Source organism: Puma concolor, chromosome B1 (assembly GCF_028749965.1).
Source record: "Puma concolor isolate L17-30 chromosome B1, mPumCon1.1.hap2, whole genome shotgun sequence".
NCBI classification, from domain to species: Eukaryota; Metazoa; Chordata; class Mammalia; order Carnivora; family Felidae; genus Puma; species Puma concolor.
In genome coordinates, this window is record NC_141670.1 from 43,442,168 (window position 1) to 43,466,878 (window position 24,711).

General features: G+C 35.9%; 1 protein-coding gene across 3 annotated transcripts in view; it reads right to left on the reverse strand.

Annotated features, from left to right (window-relative positions):
- The window catches only part of ADAM2 (ADAM metallopeptidase domain 2), a 142,243-nt gene that overhangs the window by 65,845 nt on the left and 51,687 nt on the right, over window positions 1-24,711 (reverse strand). For all 3 annotated transcript variants that reach the window (XR_015250074.1, XM_086703643.1, XM_025921406.2), the window contains one exon: window positions 6,926-7,062. Coding sequence is in view for 2 of the 3 variants with exons in the window: in XM_086703643.1 (XP_086559769.1) it covers window positions 6,926-7,062 (137 nt within the window). In the remaining variant the exon portion in view is untranslated. The remainder of the gene's footprint in view (window positions 1-6,925; window positions 7,063-24,711) is intronic.

Consider the following 24,711-nt stretch of genomic DNA (forward strand, 5'->3'; position numbering starts at 1 on the left):
TGGGATCAGTTTCTTTATTTGTCTTTCTGTTGCTTCATTGTTAGTGTATAAGAATGCAACTGATTTCTGTACATTGATTTTGTATCCTGCAACTTTGCTGAATTCGTGTATCAGTTCTAGCAGACTTTTGGTGGAGTCTATCGGATTTTCCATGTATAATATCATGTCATCTGCAAAGAGCGAAAGCTTGACTTCATCTTTGCCAATTTTGACGCCTTTGATTTCCTTCTGTTGTCTGATTGCTGATGCTAGAACTTCCAGCACTATGTTAAACAACAGCGGTGAGAGTGGGCATCCCTGTCGTGTTCCTGATCTCAGGGAAAAAGCTCTCAGTTTTTCCCCGTTGAGGATGATGTTAGCTGTGGGCTTTTCATAAATGGCTTTTATGATCTTTAAGTATGTTCCTTCTATCCCGACTTTCTCAAGAGTTTTTATTAAGAAAGGGTGCTGGATTTTGTCAAAGGCCTTTTCTGCATCAATTGACAGGATCATATGGTTCTTCTCTTTTTTTTTGTTAATGTGATGTATCACGTTGATTGATTTGCGAATGTTGAACCAGCCCTGCATCCCAGGAATGAATCCCACTTGATCATGGTGAATAATTCTTTTTATATGCCGTTGAATTCGATTTGCTAGTATCTTATTCAGAATTTTTGCATCCATATTCATCAGGGATATTGGCCTGTAGTTCTCTTTTTTTACTGGGTCTCTGTCTGGTTTAGGAATCAAAGTAATACTGGCTTCATAGAATGAGTCTGGAAGTTTTCCTTCCCTTTCTATTTCTTGGAATAGCTTGAGAAGGATAGGTATTATCTCTGCTTTAAATGTCTGGTAGAACTCCCCTGGGAAGCCATCTGGTCCTGGACTCTTATTTGTTGGGAGATTTTTGATAACCGATTCAATTTCTTCGCTGGTTATGGGTCTGTTCAAGCTTTCTATTTCCTCCTGATTGAGTTTTGGAAGAGTGTGGGTGTTCAGGAATTTGTCCATTTCTTCCAGGTTGTCCAATTTGTTGGCATATAATTTTTCATAGTATTCCCTGATAATTGTTTGTATCTCTGAGGGATTGGTTGTAATCATTCCATTTTCATTCATGATTTTATCTATTTGGGTCATCTCCCTTTTCTTTTTGAGAAGCCTGGCTAGAGGTTTGTCAATTTTGTTTATTTTTTCAAAAAACCAACTCTTGGTTTCATTGATCTGCTCTACAGTTTTTTTAGATTCTATATTGTTTATTTCTGCTCTGATCTTTATTATTTCTCTTCTTCTGCTGGGTTTAGGCTGCCTTTGCTGTTCTGCTTCTATTTCCTTTAGGTGTGCTGTTAGATTTTGTATTTGGGATTTTTCTTGTTTCTGGAGATAGGCCTGGATTGCAATGTATTTTCCTCTCAGGACTGCCTTTGCTGCGTCCCAAAGCGTTTGGATTGTTGTATTTTCATTTTCGTTTGTTTCCATATATTTTTTAATTTCTTCTCTAATTGCCTGGTTGACCCACTCATTCGTGAGTAGGGTGTTCTTTAACCTCCATGCTTTTGGAGGTTTTCCAGACTTTTTTCTGTGGTTGATTTCAAGCTTCATAGCGTTGTGGTCTGAAAGTATGCATGGTATGATTTCAATTCTTGTAAACTTATGAAGGGCTGTTTTGTGACCCAGTATATGATCTATCTTGGAGAATGTTCCATGTGCACTCGAGAAGAAAGTATATTCTGTTGCTTTGGGATGCAGAGTTCTAAATATATCTGTCAAGTCCATCTGATCCAATGTCTCATTCAGGGCCCTTGTTTCTTTATTGATCGTGTGTCTAGATGATCTATCCATTTCTGTAAGTGGGGTGTTAAAGTCCCCTGCAATTACCACATTCTTATCAATAAGGTTGCTTGTGTTTATGAGTAATTGTTTTATATATTTGGGCGCTCCGGTATTCGGCGCATAGACATTTATAATTGTTAGCTCTTCCTGATGGATAGACCCTGTCACTATTATATAATGTCCTTCTTCATCTCTTGTTACAGCCTTTAATTTAAAGTCTAGTTTGTCTGATATAAGTATGGCTACTCCAGCTTTCTTTTGGCTTCCAGTAGCATGATAAATAGTTCTCCATCCCCTCACTCTCAATCTAAAGGTGTCCTCAGGTCTAAAATGAGTCTCTTGTAGACAGCAAATAGATGGGTCTTGTTTTTTTATCCATTCTGATACCCTATGTCTTTTGGTTGGCGCATTTAGTCCATTTACATTCAGTGTTATTATAGAAAGATATGGGTTTAGAGTCATTGTGATGTCTGTATGTTTTATGCTTGTAGTGATGTCTCTGGTACTTTGTCTCACAGGGTCCCCCTTAGGATGTCTTGTAGGGCTGGTTTAGTGGTGACAAATTCCTTCAGTTTTTGTTTGTTTGGGAAGACCTTTATCTCTCCTTCGATTCTAAATGACAGACTTGCTGGATAAAGGATTCTCGGCTGCATATTTTTTCTGTCTAGCACACTGAAAATCTCGTGCCAATTCTTTCTGGCCTGCCAAGTTTCAAAAGAGAGATCAGTCACGAGTCTTATAGGTCTCCCTTTATATGTGAGGGCACGTTTACCCCTTGCTGCTTTCAGAATTTTCTCTTTATCCTTGTATTTTGCCAGTTTCACTATGATATGTCGTGCAGAAGATCGATTCAAGTTACGTCTGAAGGGAGTTCTCTGTGCCTCTTGGATTTCAATGCCTTTTTCCTTCCCTAGTTCAGGGAAGTTCTCAGCTATTATTTCTTCAAGTACCCCTTCAGCACCTTTCCCTCTCTCTTCCTCCTCTGGGATACCAATGATGCGTATATTATTTCTTTTTAGTGTATCACTTAGTTCTCTAATTTTCCCCTCATATTCCTGGATTTTTTTATCCCTCTTTTTCTCAGCTTCCTCTTTTTCCATAACTTTATCTTCTAGTTCACCTATTCTCTCCTCTGCCTCTTCAATCCGAGCCGTGGTGGTTTCCATTTTGTTATGCATTTCGTTTAAAGCGTTTTTCAGCTCCTCGTGACTGTTCCTTAGTCCCTTGATCTCTGTAGCAAGAGATTCTCTGCTGTCCGCTATACTGTTTTCAAGCCCAGCGATTAATTTTATGACTATTATTCTAAATTCACTTTCTGTTATATTATTTAAGTCCTTTTTGATCAGCTCATTAGCTGTTGTTATTTCCTGGAGATTCTTCTGAGGGGAATTCTTCCGCTTGGTCATTTTGGATAGTCCCTGGCGTGGTGAGGACCTGCAGGGCACTTCCCCTGTGCTGTGGTGTATAACTGGAGTTGGTGGGCGGAGCCGCAGTCAGACCTGATGTCTGCTCCCAGCCCACCGCTGGGGCCACAGTCAGACTGGTGCGTGCCTTCTCTTCCCCTCTCCTAGGGGCGGGATTCACTGTGGGGTGGGGTGGTCTGTCTGGGCTACTTGCACACTGCCAGGCTTGTGATGCTGGGGATCTGGCGTCTTAGCTGGGGTGGGTAGGCAAGGTGCACAGGGGCAGGAGGGGCAGGCTTAGCTTGCTTCTCCTTAGGTGATCCACTTCAGGAGGGGCCCTGTGGCAGCAGGAGGGAGTCAGATCCGCTGCCGGAGGTTTGGCTCCGCAGAAGGGCAGAGTTGGGTGTTTGCGCGGAGCGAGCAAGTTCCCTGGCAGGAACTGGTTCTCTTTGGGATTTTGGCTGGGGGATGGGCGGGGAAGATGGCGCTGGCGAGCGCCTTTGTTCCCCACCAAACTGAGCTCTGTCGTCCGGGGGCTCAGCAGCTCTCCTTCCCTTTGTCCTCCAGCCTTCCCGCTTTCTGAGCAGAGCTGTTAACTTATGACCTCCCAGCCGCTAAGTCGCGCTTGCTGTCGGAACACAGTCCGTCAGGCCCCTCCGCTTTTTGCAAGCCAGACTCGGGGGCTCTGCTTGGCCGGCGAGCCGCCCCTCCGCCCCGGCTCCCTCCCGCCAGTCCGTGGAGCGCGCACCGCCTCGCCGCCCTTCCTACCCTCTTCCGTGGGCCTCTCGTCTGCGCTTGGCTCCGGCGACTCCGTTCTGGTAATCCTCTGGTGGTTTTCTGGGTTATTTAGGCAGGTGTGGGTGGAATCTAAGTGATCAGCAGGACGCGCGGTGAGCCCAGCGTCCTCCTACGCCGCCATCTTCCTCAATATATCATTATTTTAAAAACCATAATGCAATCAAAGATAAATATTTAATGGGCATTGTTCAGCATTATCAATATGAAGTACATACAATATCATCTGTCTTTAAGATGAACCAGAAAAACAAAAACAAAAAGGCATGAACTTGATTGCAGGAAATTTGAGACATGACACTAGGAAACAGGATTAAAGGAGTAGGAATCAAGAGAAAGAGAATGAGGAAAAATCAACATAAGTCTGTTGTATTGAGATAGGAATTGTGTCTCCAATCTGCTGGGACCACAAAGAAGTGTACAGAAGATTTAATGTGTTTGTCCTTAGAGGGTCAGGGAGCTGGTGTTCCAATGAAGTGCTTGAAGGCTGCCCCACTAAAGAGGTGATTACCTTTATTTTAGGGCCTCTTTTGCCTAGGGAAGAAGCTGATTGGCATTCACGAATTTTAAAGTGTTGACTTGGTCATTGAGTGCTTCTTGTGGGACTTGAACCTAAGATAGATATAAAGATCTGCATGCTTTGTGCTTACTTGCTTTCCTCTTCCCCACACTTTCTTGTCTCTAAATGTCCAAGCTTGTGGTGTCCATATCCTTGACCAAATACTATTTGCCATTGCTGAGGCCATGTAGATCCCAACCTGTGGCACGTCTCTAATACAAAATAGAAAGCTAAATGTATTTTATGCAAATATGCTCACTCTGAGGGTCTTAATCTAATTGGAGAATAGTATGCAGAGTGATTTTTTTTTTCAAAAAAGGATTCCACCTAACATATTGAAAGGCCCTGTTCTTGAATTGAAATAAGACAGGTTTTTCTTCGTTTACAGACAGTTTTAGGGAACCCCCATGTGCCATTGATGTGAAATGATTGAGAAATATTGGTGCAATAGATATAGGTGACATGGAGCTCTGGGATTTCTACTCATATTATTTACTTACACTGTCTGGATATTTTTAGTTAGCTACCAGATATGCTATTTTGGTCATTAGACAGATTAATAGGCCCACTATTTAATTATATAGACCTGCAAATACCCAAATTATTGTGATATAATCAATTTTAGTAACATACTCACTTACTGGTTTCTGTATGCATGCTCAACTCCACAAGGGTTCTGCTGCAAAGAACTCTAGGGGATAGCACTACATATCTTCTATGATACTTATCTGAAATTCCACATGGAACTAATCTAATCTATCATGAATATCTTTATTTTTTATTGTGTCTTAATGATCTTAAGTGCAAAAGAACAAACATGTTGCATCACAGCATGGATCTGCAGTGCCCTCTCTCTGCATAACTGTTATACCTCTCTATACCCGTTAAAGGTATCCTTGTTGTCATCAAATCATGGATTGTTCCAGGTTCACAATCATTTCAAAAAGCCTTGTTTTCTATAGTCCCTTCTTATTTTTTGTTACAAATTTTTATTTAAATTCTAGTTACTTAGCATATAATGTAATATTGTTTCCAGGGTTAGAATTTAGTGATTCATCATGTACATATAATATCCAGTGCTCACAAGTGCCCTCCATAACACCCATCACCATTTTATCCACCCCCCTCCCCCACTCACCACTCCTCCAGCAAACCTCAGTTTGTTCTCTATAGTTAAGAGTCTGTTTTATGGTTTGCCTCTATTTTTTCCCCTATGGCCATCTGTTTTGTTTATTAAATTCCACATATGAGTGAAATCATATGGTATTTGTCTTTCTCTGATTTATTTCATGTGGCATAATACATTCTAGCTCCATACACATAGTTGCAAATGGCAAGATTTTATTCTTTTTGTTTGCTGAACTACATTCCAGACTTTTTAATGCATTAAAAAGTGTGTGTGTGTGTGTGTGTGTGTGTGTGTGTGTGTGTGTGTGTGTGTATCACTGTGTATATATACCACATATTCTTTTTATCCATCCATTAGTCAATAGATATTTGGACTCTTCACATAATTTGACTATTGTTGATAATGCTCTTCTATAGCCCCTTCTGGGACAACTGTTTTCATGAGTGCCTGCCAAATCAGAGCCTGAGATAAAAATTTGAGTAATCATTTCCTAGGAAATGATTGTGGAAGCAGAAGTTAGGGAATGGAGAGATTGTGATGTTATCAATTTTGCCGCTGTCAGCAATGGGGCTTGATTTTCTAAGACATATGAGAAGGAGAAAATGGTTATGAGAATTGTCCTTCAGAAAGATAAGAGGCTGGCTCTAGTCATTGACTGGATGATGGTTTCCCTAAATCACCTACATGGCCCTAATTCTATAAAATCTCACCATTGTACTCTAAGAATAATGATGATAACAACAAATTCACTATGCCTTTGAGGCTTGGGAAGCATACTGCAAAAAGGCCTTCTCTAGTGAAAAGGAAAAAGCTGATTAACAGCATTTTTGAAATCAGGAGATGCCAAGAGTTCAGGCTAAGTGAGGGCAGAATGAAAGGGACACATGCAGATAAGTCCAAACTAATAAATCATTCTTGTACAGTGATCTCAAGCCTATATTTGGCTCACCAAACTATGCATTAGATTATAAAATTGCGCAAATGGCATAGCGATAAATCTAGAGTTAGAGCACATGACAAAGCAATTGTCATATCAGGATACAAGTGACAGTGAGGTAGATATGCAGTGTGGGCATTGGAATGCATATTTTGACTTGGGAATCATTGGACACAGCTTATATTTGACCATTATGAATTATTTTAGCAGCCTAGACTTTCTTAAACTAAGTACACCAGACTTATTTTTATATAAACTATGTATGTAAAGCATGTAAAAGTAAAGCATCTTACATTGCTTCTGGGTTCATTATGCAGACAGCTCCTGAGCACTGGCATTTGTTAATGTCATCATAAGCTATTCCCATACTAAGGCTCAGTAATTGAGCTATAATAACTGCAAATGATTCCAGACTTATGGTTCTGGGATGCTGGAAAAAAGAACATACATGTACGTTTCAGAAGATAATCCATTTACCTAGGAAACAATGTAATTATTAAAAATAGTCAATAAAATTGAATAGCATCATCTAATACGATAACCACAGATGTGCCATCTATATTGGTAATGTGTTACAGGTACCATTATTAATATAAGAAAAATATTGCCTCAGTAACTTATTAATTATAATAACAATAGTTATAGTCATATTTATATTCACAAAATAAGATCTTTAGATACAAACATACAGTGTCAAATTATTAACCGGTTATGTTCACTTATATTTTAATTATTTGGGGATGATATTTTAGGTGAATCTTCCATACATTTAAAAAATCATAAATTAATCCATTAAATTAGGGTAAATAATGACTGATAATAAGAATGCTGACTTACCAAGTGTTTAAACTTTATTTTCAAAACTAAAATATCTTTATTATTTTTGTTTTTGCAAATGTAAGATGCTTATTATAGTATATTTTGACCGTACTAAAATGTATGAAGCTTGAGAAAAATCCAAAAATCACACTATCCTTTCAGATATATCTAACAGCATTTTGTTGAATATACTTCAAGATTGGTTTCTAGGAATAGATTTTGGTATCTTCTGTTTGTCTCTCTAAATCAACTTTCCAGCATGTTCCACCTTGCTCTCTAGCCCAGGAGGTGATACCAATGAATTATGTTAAAGGGTTTCTTTTACCTTGATTTGTTCTAAAGAGGGGAACAGGCTGAGAAAAGAGCAAGGTATTTATTACCATCATTGCCAGGGTGCCTATAACTGTCTGGATCCTTCAGTGGAGACATCTACCTTCTGTCTGTGACCCTAGTAAAATGGCATTGCCCTTTCCTTCAAGTCTGGGTGACAGTTAAATTTTCGTGTTACTAGCCCTAAGTTCCTACCCCTTGTATACACATTGACAGATGTTCCTTTTAACAAATTACCACAGATGAATGTGCCACCCATGTTCAGAGAGAAAAAGGGAGGGGGAGAGATAATGGAGAAGAAATGGAAGGATTTTGCTAAGTGTCAAGAATTTAAATAATAAGATTTATAAAAAATAACAGTACATTATATTATTACTGTAAATTTTCTTGTTTTATAAGATTTTCTTGTTTTTCTTGTTTTGGGGATATTGTAGAAAAGGGTCTAGCAACTATTCAATCAATGTATCTTTACAACCGTTTCTTATTCTGTATCTGTCCTGTTCCCTGTTATCTTTCATAGCTTGGTAAGATGAAAAAAATGATTTCCACAAATTTCACTTTAGTCATGTGTGTGAAAGCAGTCTCTTCTCCCCTCCCCATGCAACTGTTACTCTATTCTCTTTTTAATACATGTATTTTCCCCACCTCTGTCTGCATATATTTTAACCTTTCCTTTCATTATGTGATAGGATCAGATACATGGTTTAGTTTTTGAGATGACCTTTCTTTACACTCCTGTTATGACAGTCTCACATTGGACTTCAAGTAGTCAGCTCAGGCTGACTATTACAAAATACCACAGATGTAGGTGACTAATTAACAAACTTATTTTCTCGTAGGTCTGAAGATTAGAAGTCCAAGATCAAAATACCAGCAGGGTTAGTTTCTGGTGAGGTTTCTTCCATGGCTGCCTTTTTGTGTCTTTTCCTCTGCATATGCACAGAGATCGGCATCTCTGGCGTCACTTCCTCTTTTTATAAGAACACTATCTAATTAGGGATTCACACTTATGATCTCCTTTAATCTTTTTTTTTTTTAATTTTTTAACGTTTATTTATTTTTGAGACAGAGAGAGACAGAGCATGAACAGGGGAGGGGCAGAGAGAGAGGGAGACACAGAATCTGAAACAGGCTCCAGGCTCTGAGCTGTCAGCACAGAGCCTGACGCGGGGCTCGAACTCACGGACTGTGAGATCATGACCTGAGCCGAAGTCAGACGCTTAACCGACCAAGCCACCCAGGCGCCCCAATCTCCTTTAATCTTAAATTATCTCCATAAAGGTTAGCTCTCCCGATATAGTCACATGGGGTTAGGGCTCCAACATATGAATTTTAGGGGGTCACAATTTAGTCCATAACAGACCAGTCTGAAAAATTTGAAAAATGTATGGAAGGGAGTGTGAGAATTTCCTACAGAATATTGTTATGATTACTTCTGTTTTGAAAATAAAGTAATAGAAGGAAAATTACATTGAACATTGGAGTCTTAAAAAATATTTTAGGAAAAAAATTACAACTAAGCAGACAAGTTTCTTTTTGCAAATAATACCTGCTTAGGGCAATTGTAAAATAATATTAACAGTAGCTGACATTTATTAAGGCTTCTCATGTGCCAATCACTAGACTGAAACAATTTGCAGGCAAGTAGATATTGAGATTTTCTTTACTGCGAAATATGTGATTACTTTCTATAAATGTGCCTGCTACTTATGCTTTTGTAAAATCTTCTAGTTTCTAACTTTAGGAATCAAGATTCTATATATGTGTCTTTTAGATAAAGCTTACTAATATTGTTCAAATCTTCTAAATTTTGCTCTGAAAAATTACTTATTCAAATACAATGTATTTGAGCTAATAGCTCTTTCAGTGTTTGCTTTGTATATTTTATAAGTATTTAGTTAAGTACATATGATTTCAGGTTTATTATATAAGGTTAGTAAAATTTTATTTCATCCTAAATAATGAATCCCTTAAATTCATATCTATTTCACTTGGAGAATATTTTGATGCTTCATATTAATGCTCATACATTAATTTTTGGCATGATATTCTGTACTTTGTACTTTTTAGGGTTAGATTTTCTGGCACATATGGGTTTGAAACATAAAAGACAAAACAATCTGATCATTTTTATTTTTAATACTTGAAACTAAAATATTTTTAATCTCTTTTGGTTATTGCCTTTTCAAAATTAATAACATTTTATTTTGTGTAATGGTTTCATACTGAGTGTACAAATCTTAGGTGCCTTGATGAAGTTATATGTACATATACACATATGTATATACAGAATATTTATTGGGGCGCCTGGGTGGCTCAGTCGGTTGAGCGTGTCTGACTTCAGCTCAGGTGATGATTTCACAGTTGGTGAGTTCAAGCCACACATTGGGCTCTGTGCTGACAGCTCGAGGCCTGGAGCCTGCTTCACATTCTGTGTCTTGTCTCTTTGTCCCTCCCCCATTTGTGCTCTGTCTCTCTCTGTCTCTCAAAAATAAATAAATGTGATAAAAAAATTAGAATATTTATTTGTATATATATATATATATACACATTCATATATAGTTTTTATACATATTATATGTGCATATGCATATGTATGCATATTTATGAAGTATGCATGTGTCACATACCTGCATAATTATTATCCTGTACAAGGTAAAGAATGTTTTTATTACTCAGGAAGTTTTCCCCAGCAAGCTTCCAGGCATTACCTCCCTACCAAATGTAATTAATACTTTGGCTTACCTTTAGCTATACTTTAGCTTCACAAAAATGGCATCATGAAATAAATGTTCTTTTGTTTAGGGCTTCTTTTGCTCAACCTAGTTTTTGAGATCCATCAATATGGAGTACAACAGTAGTTCTTTTTATTGCTTACATTACCACACATGTCTATCTATTTCACGGATAAGATGACTCAGTATTGTTAAAATGTCAATTTCCCTCAAATTGACCTAGGGATTTAAATCAAAAACTAATAGAAATCCAAGAATTTTTTGTGAAATTGACAAGCTGATTTTAAAACAGAAATGCAGGGAACTTAAGATACCTAAATTAGTCTGAAGAAGGAGTTATAGGGTTCATACAACCATTGCTGATTATATGTTATAAAACTATAGTTATTAAGACAATATGGTATTGGTGGAAAAATAGACAAATGATCATTTTTAAAAATCCAGAAAGAGACTAGGAATATGATGATCTGATTTTTATAACAAAGGTACCACTCTAATTCAGTAAGAAAAATAACCTGTTTAATAAGTGCCATGAAGTGATTGCTTATTTACTGTGAATAAATAATCCTGACACCTAACTCACACCAAATTATTTTAATGTTGTCTATATGGATCTATAGTTGAAAATTAACAACATGTTTTAATATAAAAATATAAATTATTAGCTTCAAGACCTTAGAGCGGACAAAACTTTCTTGAAAGTTTTATCTCTTTTTTTGTCACAAATGAGTTCAAACTTTACCAAATGTTTTCTCTGCATCTATTATTTCTTTTAGAATGGCAGATTATGATTGATTTTCAAATGTAAAATTAACTTGCATTCCTGGAATAATTCCTACTTGACTCATGTTGTGTTATTCTTCTGATACATTGCAGAATTCTCTTTGTTAACATAGCGTTGGCATAAATGTCAATTCCTACAACAAGCTAAGAAACAGCCCTTCCTTTTATATTCTCTACAAGAATTTGTTGTACATTGGTACTAAAACCTTTGGAGACATCACATCCTCAAGGAGACAATCTGATCCTGGAGTTTCTGGTGTTGGCTGACTTTTTAGTATTATTTAAGATTCAATTACTCCAAGAGGCCCTGGATGGCTCAGGGGTTAAGCGTCCAACTTCCGTTCAGGTCGTGATCTCACAGTTGGGGAGTTGGAGCACCACATTGCTTTGGATCCTCTGCCTCTTTCTCTACCCTTCTCCTGCTTGCACGAGTGCATACACAAGCTCTCTCTCTCTCTCAAAAATAAATAAATATTTTTAAAAATTCAATTATTCCAATAGGTCAATGGCTATCCAGGTTTTCTTTCCTATTCATGTGATAGATTTTATTATTCATGACATTTATCAATTTCATCTAAATTTACTGCCATACATTAGTTGAGGATATGCTTTGTTTTGTTTTTAATATGTGTAGGATCTGTGGTTATGGTGTCCCTTTTTCTCAACAAATGTTTTGATAACTTACTTGCTCTTTATTGAGGTAGGATACAGTTTTGTTTAGGACTTACAAATTTTATTTATCATCTCAAACAGATGACTTTGTGCTTTGGTGATTTTCCCCATGATATACATGTTTTGTATTTTTCACTGGTAGAAATATTATTTTTTTTTTACTTCCTTGGTTCTAGGGTCTTTTACTTTTACTTGCAACTACATGTTTTTTGAAATAGACTTAGATTATCTATATTTAAATTTATTTTGATTTGTATGATTAAAGCTACAGAGTTCTCAGTTCTGTTTTTTTCTGGCATCACAGGAATTTAGGTATGCTGTATTTTTAGTATCATTTAGTTCAAAATGAGTTCTGATTTCTTATGTTTTATTTACAAATGTTTAGAGATTTTTAAGTGACTTTTCTATTATTTAGTTCTAATTTAAATCCACAATGGTCATAAAATATTGTCTATAGAAAGCAACATGCAGAATAATGAAACTAGATCACTTTCTTACACCATACACAAAAATAAACTCAAAATGGTTGAGAGACCTAAGTGTGAGACAGGAAACTATCAAAACCCTAGAGGAGAAAACAGGCAACAATCTGTTTGACCCCAGCTGCAGCAATTTCTTGCTCAACAAGACTCCAAAGGCAAGGGAATTAAAAGTAAAATGAACTATTGGGATCTCATTATGATAAAAATCTTCTGCACTGCAAAGGATACAATCAACAAAACTAAAAGACAACTGACAGAATGGGAAAAGATTTTTGTAAATGACATATCAGATAAAGGGTTAATATCCAAAATCTATAAAGAACTTACCAAACTCAACACCCAAAACACAAATAATTCAGTGAAGAAATGGGCAGAAGACATAAATAGACACTTTTCCAAAGAAGACATCCAGATGGCCAACAGACACATGAAAAGATGCTCAATGTCACTCATCATCAGAGAAATATAAATGAAAACCACACTGAGACACCACCTCACACCAGGCAGAGTGGTTAAAATGAACAACTCAGGAAACTACAGGTGCTGGTGCAGATGTGGAGAAAGAGGAACCCTCTTTCACTGTTGGTGGGAATGCAAACAGATGCAGCCGCTCTGGAAAACAGTATGGAGGTTCCTCAAAAAATTAAAAATAGAACTACTTTACAACCCAGAAATACCACTACTAGGAATTTATCCAAAGGATACAGGAGTGCTGACTCATAGGGACACATGTTCCCCAATGTATATAGTGGCGCTTTCAACAATAGCCAAATTATGGGAAGAGCCTAAATGTCCATCACCTTATGAATAATAAAGAAGATGTGGTTTATGTTTACAATGGAATACTACTTGGCAATGAGAAAGAATGAAATCCTGCCATTTGCAGCAACGTGGATGGAACTGGAGGGTATGATGCTAAGTGAAATAAGTCAGGAAGAGAAAGAGATATATTTTTTCCTTCATATGTGGAACTTGAGAAATCCATGGGATAAGGAAAGGGGAAGAAAATAGTTACAAACAGAGAGGGAGGGAGGCAAACCATAAGAGACTCTTAAATGCAGAGAACAAACTGAGGGTTGATGGGGGTTGCGGGGGAGAGGGGAAAATGGGTGATGGTCATTGAGGAGGGCACTTGTTGGGATGAGAACTGAGTGTTGTACGTAAGCAATGAATCACGGGAATCTACCCGAAAACCAAGAACACACTGCACACACTGTATGTTAGTCATTTGACAACAAATTGTATTTAAAAAATAAATAAAGACAATTATCTCAGAAAAAGAAAGAAAATATTCTCTGTAAGATTTCAATCATCTTATATTGATACTACTTTATTTATCACTATATTATTTACTTTGGTAAATAATAAAAAGTAAGGGAACAGAAGAAATCTTTTGTAGGTGATGGGTATGTTTATTCCCTTGTTTGTGGTGATGGTACATATTTATGCATATGTTAAACTCATCAAAGTGTATACATTAAACATGTATAAATTTTTGTATTAAATATACTTTGATGGAGTTATAAATAATATTCTGCTGCTCTTTGGTATACAACCTTTAAATACATTTCAACAAAATGGAAAATAGGGCACTGCTGAGTTAGATTTTTCTTCATTCTCAAGTACTATTATGGATGTCTTTTTTTATTTTATTCTGTCACATTTGCTTTATATATATTGAAGCAACGTAATTAGGTGCATACAACATTATAATTGCTCTTTCAATTCCTATGATCATCATTTAATATTCCTCTTTATTGCTCATAACACATACTGTTTTAAAGTCTACTGCTATGGATTGAATTGTGTCTGCTGCAAAATCCTATGTTGAAGCCCTAGCCTCCAGTGTGACCAATATGATTGTATTTGAAGACAGGGTATTCAGGAAATAATTAAGGTTAAATATGGGCATTTGATAAAACTGTGGCCTTAAAAAAGAAGATCTCTCTCTTTCTATTTCTTTCCCTACTCCTCCCCACCAAGTGAGGACACAAGAGAAGGTGGATGCCTGAAAGCAAGAAAGAGAGCTCTCACCAGAATCTGACTATGCTGGCACTCTCATCTCAGACTTCCAGCCTCTAGAATTATAAGAAAATAAATGTTGTTTAATCTAGGTTATTTAGCTATGGCAGCCCAACCTGATTAAGACGTCTACTTTATTTGCTATTAATATACCCAAGATAAATTGTTTTTGTTTAGTATTTACATTGTATAAATTTTCATTGTTTAAATTTCAATGTACAGCTTCCATTACCAGAAAGATGGAGTAAACAAATGCCAGTCTATCTCTCCCACTTGAACTCAACTATTCAACCTGGACAGAATAGAGAGAAAGTATTTGACAAGCCTGAAAGTATCAGCATTCAAAAGGGAAGAACAAACACCCAAAGTACCAGTTAGTTGGTCTCTCCTGGCCTAAAAGCAAAATAGTCTGAATTTGGAAGTGAGCACTGTAGTGCAGACAGAGAACCAGGAGAAATTCTGTAGTTCTGAATTGAAGAGTGGGAAAGGAAACTCTTAAATCTCAGGGAAAAGTGAAAATGTCCTGTTTCTTTTTCCTATTCCTTCTGTTCTTTCATTCCCCATCCATCAGATGATTCTTCAGTGACTGTAGCAGCACCAAAGTGGCCAAAAGGGGGAAATTACAGAGACAAAATTCTGAAAGAGGAGCACTTTTCCCTTCCTCTGGTGAAGCTGTGGGTTCAAGAGTTTGAAACCAAATAAGGTAGTTTTATTTTCTCATACTCTGTTCTCCACTGCCTTGGCCTCCACTGCTTGAACTGAAAAGAGCAGCCACAAGTAAGTGAAATGTACCAGGGAGATAACAGAAGGGTGTGAATTTAGCAAATCAGTCCCACAAAGCTATATTATATCTATCTATCATCTATCTATCTATCATCTATCATCATCATCATCTCTATGATGCATGTATCTTTTAATGTTTAAGTATATATATATTTTATGTTTATGTAGGAGCCATTGAATTAATTTGGGCTCTCCAGAGAAATAGTACCAATAACAGAGAGAGAGACAGAGAGAAAGTCAGAGAGAAAGAGATGTATTATAAGAAATTGGCTCACGCAATTATGGAAGCTGGTGAGTCCAAAACCTGCAGAGTGGGTCAGCAGCCTGAGGACCCAGGAGAGCCAATGATGCAGTTCCAGCTTGAGGGCCAGCAGGCTGAACACCATCGTGCAGATGAAATCTGAAGGCAGTCTGCTAAAGAATTCCTTCTTGCTTGAGAAGGACGATCTTTTTGTTCTATTCAGGCCTTCAATTGATTGGATGAGGCCCCCTCATGTTATGGAGGACAATGTGTTTTACTCAAATTTTACCAATTTAAATATTAATTTCATCAAAACTTTCCAACCTTACATATAAAATTAATCATCATTCTAACTTTACAAGTTCAGGTTCAAAGTAATACTCTTCTACACTTCTACCTCACCTATGCTTCTTAGTCCCTGTTCTTCTGCCTAGTTTTTTAAGACAAATCTGAGGAATAATCATTTATACTTCTATCATATGTACTATGTATTCAATAAGTTGGTATGTCCTTTTGTTCTATTTTCATAATATATAATGGACAAAATCTACTCACACATCCAAGTATAAAACACCAGTTTATATCATTCACCTGCAACTGTCTCTATCTGGTCTCCTTGCTTTGGATCCTTATTGCTCAACAATTAGTCTCCCATAAGAAAAATACTTCTGGTGGGCTTAAAAACTTCCAGTACTTTTTCATTGCAAAGAGAATGAAATCTAAAATCATTTACCAAGATCTGTAAGACCCTATATAACTAGAAGCTTTCTGACTTCAATAAAATTACTATTTTTATGGCCATCTTATTCATGATATTCATTTCCATTTGAAAGCCTTTGAATTTAATGATCTTTCTGGTGGGCTCTGTTAGACCTTGCCATAACTGCCTTTGCCTCATCATCCATGCTTCCTCTCAAATATTTTCTCCTCAAAGTTTTTCTCTGATTGATCACCTTAGCTAAAATAGCCCACTCTACATCCCATCAATTTTTACTATATTATCCTCATCTGTGTTCTTACTAGTAAATGCCATTAACTGAAATAATATTATGACAGTACCTTCATTTAAATGATGTAAATAGATTTTCTAAGATTAAATGATCCTTCATTCTTTGGACAAAATCACCGTGGGCATGGTCTATTATCTTTATAAACTGCTAGGTTCAGTTGGTTAGGATTTTTGATTTATGGTTTTGCTTCTCTTCTATGTTTGTGGATAAATTATTCTCTAATTTCCTTTTGTGTTCCATCTTCTTTTGGTATTATGGTAATTCTGATTTCCAAGTCTGTAGAGTATTTTCTCTTTTGTCTATTTTCTATAAACATATAACACTGAAATAATCAGTTCCCTTAAAATTGCATAGAATGCCTAAAAGCATTGTTTATTTTCCTTATGTGATTTTTTAAATAATAAATTAATTCCTTTAATAATTTGGTGTTTTTCTGAATTTCTAATTCTTCTTGTGCAACTTTTAGTAAATTATGGACTTCCATTAACAATGTAGTATTTGTCTACATTTTAAATTTTGTTTGTCATAACTCTTTCTATTATCTTCTTAATGTTATCTACATCTGTAGTATTTCCTCTTTATTTTTATAATTTTATTAATGAATTTCTACTCTATTTTATAAAAAATAGTTTTGCCAGAAATGTAATTGTTTTTAGTTTTTTAAGGCCTTATGTTTTTTTGAAATATTTCTATCCTACCTATATATAGTCTGTCTTGCATAGGTTTCTGCTTTTATGTTCACTATTTCTTGGCTTCCATATGTTTTAATGTTATTTTGTTTCTATCTTTTCACATATTTTAGATTGGATAATTAGTTCACTGATTTTCAGCTTTATTTTCTGCAAGGTTCATTAGGTACTAATTTCCCTTAACTACTCTGACGTTACTCCCCCTTTCCTTTAGCATTAATTACCTTAGTAATGTCTTTAGATATTATCAATTTCCCATCATGTTCTCTTAAACAATGCTTTTGATTGATTGATTAATTGATTTTTAGATGTTTGTTTATTTATTTTGAAGTGGAAGAAGGAACAGGGACAGAGAGAGAGAGAGGGAAAGAGAGAATTCCAAGAAACTCCATGATGTCAGGACAGAGCCTGACACAGGACTGGATCCCATCAACCAGGAGACCACGACCTGAGACAAAATCAAGAGTCAGACACTTATCTGACTGAGGCACCCAGGTGCCCCAACAATGCTTTTGATTTAAATTTTCTTATGAAGATGTGATTTTAATTTTATTACTCTTTTTTTTATTGTATGACTGAAATTGCCTTGACAACTTGTCAAAAATCATTTGATTATATATATGCCTGGGTCTATTTTTAGATTTCCTATTTTGTTACATTGATCCATTTATTTACACTTCAATATCTTAATTACTGTAGTTTTCAGAAATTTTTATCTTCTGCTTTTCCTCAATTTCAAAACTTATTTTTTATCTTTTTAAAATATATTTGTATACAAAACTTTTGCATCAGGTTGTCAATTTTTACGAAAAAAAAATAAAGCCTGCTGAGATTTTGATTAGGATTTCATTGACATCTCTATAATATTACACAGGAAAATTTAATTTTATATAAGAAAGACAACATTTCAAAAAAGTAAGAAAAATATCTACATGAGTGTGTCAATAACTAGTAAAAAATTTGTGCTACTAAACTGGCACAGAAAAAAAACTTCAAATAAATTTAAATGGGATTAATTTCTCTTTTAAAAATTAAAGATGAGATATAAAATAAAATACATTTTGAAAAGCTATGAAAATTAGAAATAAAACTGGGCCTCCTTATTACATTGTAAAGTGTCTATAATAATCTAGAAAACATAATACCTAATAGTGAAATATTGAAAGTTTTTTTCCTAAAATCAAGAATGATACAAGAATGTCTACTATAAGTTCAACTAACATTGTTCTACTATTTAAACTGAATATTATTAAGATCCTCATGAATTCAATAAGAAAATAAATTAAATTAAATACATATGTATTAGAGAGGAAAAAAGAACGAAATTGTTCTTATTCACATATGACAAAAAATTTTATATTTGAATGAATTTTTTTAGATACTAATTATGTCTATTTAAAGTACTTTTATGTATTTTAAGAATACACTTTTATTATTCAATGTGATTTTTCCCACTATGGAACTTCTTTTTTATTATATGAGTTTCTTTTTTTGGAAACAAAGCCATTTTTCTTTGTATTTAATATTTTTATATCATTGTCAGTGTGCATTTTTTATCTATTCTATTTTGACTTTTTATTTCCTTTCATCTGACAACCCAGTTTTCTCCCCTCCTGCCAGATGATCCAACATAAAGGATCATGGGGAGACTCCAGAAGGAGTATCCTGGCATAAGGATTTTGTTGATCTGATAGTGGCTATAAAGTGGTGAAATTTATTTTCATCTTTCCTTCAAAAGGTTTCTTATGACTTTTTAATTATTATCTACATTACTCTTAATATCTAGATATTGGCACTTCTACTTCAATAATCCACATCTCTTAACTTTTATTTTACCTTTCTTATAATATTTCTGATGTCTTCTGGGAAAGGTTCTGATTCTGATTTAACCTAACATCTTGTGTAATTTATTATAATTATTATTATATTTTTGTACTTAATATTTCCAACAAACCCTTTTCTATGATACTTTATACGTTTTTTTGAAGTTTCTATAACTACTAATAGTTCTGCTTCAAGTGGTATGTATTGTGTGCTGTGTTTTCTTCTGAAGAAGTTTACTACTCAGGATCTACACAGTCCATAATTGAGGTCAACAGATAATGTGTCTGGTAATATATAATGTATAGCAACCTTGAGACCAAGAACTAGCTTGTGTCAGTCCTTGTGAATGAGCAAATTTGTGAATGACAAGTGGATGAGTCCCAGGAAAAAGAGTTGCAAGACATAAAATGTCTTCTTTTAACTATTATTACATGCTTCTATTCATCCAAAAATCACCTGGGTTGTGGTTTCATCTATAAACTTTTAAGAAAGAGCAGCATTGGAGGGATATAGATTTTAGATTTTATTCCACAGCCTAGGAAAATGAGGTATGGAGGGTTATGGGTGTTTAAACATAAGAGAGAAAGGAGCTAAGATTGCAGAGAAATAGGAGGAACCTAGGCTTGCCCCATCCCTTGAACACAGCTAGATAAATATCAAATCATTCTGAATACCCAAGAAATCAATATGAGGATTGACAGAACAAATTGCACAACTAGAGGGAGAGAAGAGGCCACATCATGGAAGGTATGAAGTATAAAGATGTGATTTGGAGAAGGAAAGGATCATGGCTGCTATGGAAGAGAGGGGACCCTGGTCACAGAGGGAGGCAAGACACAGAAAAGAGCACACAGGGGAACACACAAGGAAAATATTTTCCCAAGGATATTAACTGGGAAAACAAGAAGGGCTGATTTTCATGAGTTTTTACAACCAGTAGGGCTCAAAGATTGGAATTTTAGAGGTCCAGGATCTGGCTTGTGTGGAGCCCAGTGGGTGCTGCATTGCTACTATGGAGAAGAACAGATAGCTCAGTAGTAGATGAAACAATCTAAGGATCCCCTGGGATGCACTGGGAGAGACAGTTCCTCTTTCTTGGAGTGAATCTGAGAGAGGTGGAATTGCCTCTCCAGGGATGAAAGAGCTGGTGGGCACCATTACCCTTCCCTGCTACTCAACATAGGTACAGAGACACCTAGTGAGGGCAGATAATCTGGACACTGATTCTCTGCTGTGCTGTACCAAAATCCACCCACTTGTGCTTTGGTGTGACTGCCAGTTTGGAACAAACTTGCATCAGTACCAGCAAAGTGAGATCCTCCACCAGAGGAATAGTGTGAGCCCTGCCATGCCAGGTCCCTAAAGTTGGGAGTTTTAAAACTCAGCCTGCTTGCCTGAAATAGAACACATATGCACTGTACTCCTGGATGGGCAAATGTCCTGAACACAGTCAGGGTGAAGGCAGGGATCTGATGAATGCCTGGTACACACAAGCGGAGCTTGTTTGCTCTTCTGGGAGGGTTTCCCAGACAGTAGCAGGCATGAATTCACTTCTCCAGATTGAGGGAAGTGGCTGGTGCCACTTCTTTCCACTGTCCTTCAGCATAAACTAATTTCAATAAGCAACACAGTGCCAAAAGTGACTGCTTAAACTGCTTATACCAAGCCTCACCCCCTGCATTCTGTAGGTGCTGCTTTTCTAGATCAGGTGTGCCTGAGAACCAGAGTAGCTGACCCCTCCCCTAGGAGATTAGCACAAACTCCTAGCACATACCATATATACTGACCTTAGAACTTGGCATAGCTTCAGTTCTAGTGGAAATAGCATTAGGTCTCTTTTAACAAGCAGAAAAGAGCACAACTAGTTACAACTCATCACACTCTAGACAAGGTCCAAACACTCTACACTGCAGACAAGGAAAAACTCTGCAGAGGACTGACTTGAGGGAAAGAACAGCCAAAACACAGCAGCAGAGTTGACACAGCATACCAGAGACACACCCTGAAGTGGCAGGTCATGGACAGTAGATGACTTCTTCTTTATAAAGCCATTACTCTCAGGAGCAGAAAATATAACAGGATTTCCTAACACGCAGAAGACAGAGACCTAGATAAAATCCAAGATGGAGGAATTCATCCCAAAAGAAAGAACGAGAAAAGGTCATGGCCAGGGATATAATTGAAACAAATAAGTAATATGTCTGATAAAGAATTTGAAACAACAATCATAAGGATACTAGCTGGGTTTGAGAAAAGACACCAGAGAGTCCCTTACTGCATAGGTAAAAGACCTAAAAAACTAGTCAAACCTAAATAAAAAATGCTATAACTGAAATGTGAAAATGACTTGTAATTACTACAAGGATGGAAGAAGCAAAGGAATGAATAAATGATATAGAAGATAAAATTTGGAGGGGCGGGGAATGAAGCTGAAAAGAAGAAGGAAAGAAAAATATTGAATCACAAATATTGCCATAGGTTCCTCAGTGACTCCATAAAGCATAATAACATTTGCATCATAGGAGCCCAGAAGAAGAGAGGGAAGTGAGGCAGAAGGTTTATTTGAGCAAAGTATAGCTGAAAACTTCCCTAATCAGGGAAAGGAAACAGACATCCAAATCCAGGAGGCACAGAGAACTCCCATCAAAATCAACAAAAGCAAGCCAACACCAAGACATATTGTAGTTAAATTTGCACAATATAGAGATAAAGAAAAAAAATCCTAACAGCAGCAAGACAGAAGTCCTTAACTTACAAGGGAACACAAATAAGGTTAGCAGCAGATCACTCCACAAAAATGTGGCAGACAAGAAAGGAATGGCATGATATATTTAATGTGCTGAATGGGAAAAATCTGCACCCAAGAGTATTCTATCCAGCAAGGCTATCATTCAGAACAAAAAGAGAGATAAGAGTTTCCCACACAAAGACTAAACAGGTGTATGACCACTAAACTTACCCTGCAAAAAATATTAAATGAGACTCTTTGAATGGGAAAGAAAGACCAAGAGCAACAAACACCAGAAAGAAACAGAGAAAATCTCCAGAAACAATTACTTTACTAGTAATACAATGGCATTAAATTGATATCTATCAATAATCACTCTGAATATAAATTGATTAAATTGTCTAATCAAAAGACATAAAGTTTCAGAGTGGATAAAAAAACAAGACACATCTATATGCTGCCTACAAGAGACTCATTTTAAACCTAAAGATATTTGCAGATTGAAATTGAGGGAATGGAGAATGGTTTATCATGCTATTGGAATCAAAAGATATCCAAAATATCTTTATCTTATCTTTGGATATCCAAAGATATCCAAAATAGATTTTAAACTGAACCTGTACTGAAAGATGAATAAGGGCATTCTATAATAACAAAGGGGTCTATCCAACAAGATCAATAAATTGTCAATATATATGACCCCAACTTGGAAACTCTAATATATTTAAAACAACTAATAACATACATAAAGGAACTCATTGATAATAATACAATAGTAATAGAGTACTCTAACACCCCACTTATATCAATGGACAGATCAAGTGGAAAATCAACACGGAAACAATGGCTTTGAATTACACAATGGACCAGATGTACTTAACAAATCAGAACATTTTATCCTAAACTAGCAGAATACACATTCTTTTCAAATGCACATGGAACATTCTCCAGAATAGATCACATACTAGGTCACAAATCAGACCTCAACAAGTACAAAAAGATTGATATTGTAGCATGTATATTTTCAGACCACAATTTCATAAAACTTGAAATCAAACACAATAAAAAATTTGGAAAGACCACAAATACATGGAGGTTAAAGAACATCCTACTAAATAATGAATGGGACAACCAGGAAATCAAAGAAGAAATCTAAAAATACATGGAAACAAAAATTTAAAAATTGTGGTCCAAAACTTTTGGAATGCAGTAAAAGCAGTCCTAAGAGGGAAGTATAGAGCAATAAAGGTCTACCTCAAGAAACAAGAAGCATCTCATATACACAACCTAACCTTACACCTAAAAGGGCTAGGTAAAGAACAACAAATAAACCCTAATACTAGCAGAAAAGAAATAATAAAGACTAGAATGAAAATAAATTATATAGAAACAAATAAACAACAACAACAATAAAAACCAGGAGAACAAATCAATGAAACCAGGAGTTGGTTCCATGAAAGAATTAATAAAATTGATAACCTCCTAGACAGACTTATAAAAAAAGAAAGATAAAGGACTCAAATAAATAAAATCATGAATGAGAGAGATCTTAAACAACACTACAGAAACACAAGCAATTATAAGAGAACATTATGAAAAATTATATGTCAAAAAATTGGGCAATCTGGAAGAAATTGATAAATTCCTAAAAACATATAAACTACCAAAATGGAAACAGGAAGAAGTAGAAAATTCGAACAGGTCCACAACTAGCAAAGAATTTGAATCAGTAATAAAAAATTTCCCAACAAACAAATGTCCAGGGCCAAATGGCTTCCCAGGGCAATTCTACCAAACATTTAAAGATGAGTTAATATTAAACTCAAAGTACCCATTCTTCTCAAACTGTTCCAAAATATACAAACAGAAGGAAAATTTACAAACTCATTCTACAAGGCCAGTAGTATGTTGATCCCAAAACCAAAGACCTCACTAAAAGAAAATTACAGGCCTGTACCCCTGACGAATGGATGCAAAACATCTCAACAAAATACTAGCAAATTGAATAGAACAGTACATTAAAAGAGTCACTCAAGTGGTATTTATTCCTGGGCTGCAAGTGTTGTTCATATTCACAAATCAATCAACATGATACATCACATTAATAAAAGAAAGGATAGGAACTATATGATCCTCTCAATAGATACAGAAAAAGATAAAAGATTTATACTCTGAAAACTATAGAACACTAATGAAAGAAGTTGAAAGGACACAAAGAAATGGAAAAACATACCATGCTTATGGATTGAGAGAACAACTATTGTTAAAATGTCTATACTACCCAAAGCAATCTACACATTTAATGCAATTCCCATCAAAATATCACCAGCATTTCTCACAGAGCTAGAACAATCTTAAAATTTGTATGGAACCCCAAAAGACCCTGAATACCAAAAGCCATTTTGAAAAAGAAAAGCAAACCTGGAGACGTCACTGTTCTGGACTTCCAGATATATTACGAAGCTGTAATTATCAAGGCAGCATGGTATTGGCACAAAACACAAAACAAAAAAAACAACAAACAACAACAACAAAAACAGATGTACAGATCAATGGAACAACATAGAAAACTCAGAAATGGACCCACAACTATACGATCAACTCATCGTCAAGGAAGCAAGAAAAATTATTCAATGGAAAAAAGTCAGTCTCTTCAACAAATGGTGCTGGGAAAACCGAACAACAACATGCAAAATAACAAAACTAAACCACTTTCTTACATACACAAAAATAAATTCAAAATGAATGAAAGATCTAAATGTGAGACAGGAAACCATCAAAATCCTAGAGTAGAATAATAGGCAGCAACCTCTTTGACCTCGGCCATAGACTTCCTACTATGTAGGTCTCTGGAAGCAAGGGAAACAAAGGCAAAAATGAACTATTGGGACTTGATCAAGATAAAAACTTCATCACAGTGAAGGAAACAATCAACAAAACTAAAACACAAACTTTGAAATG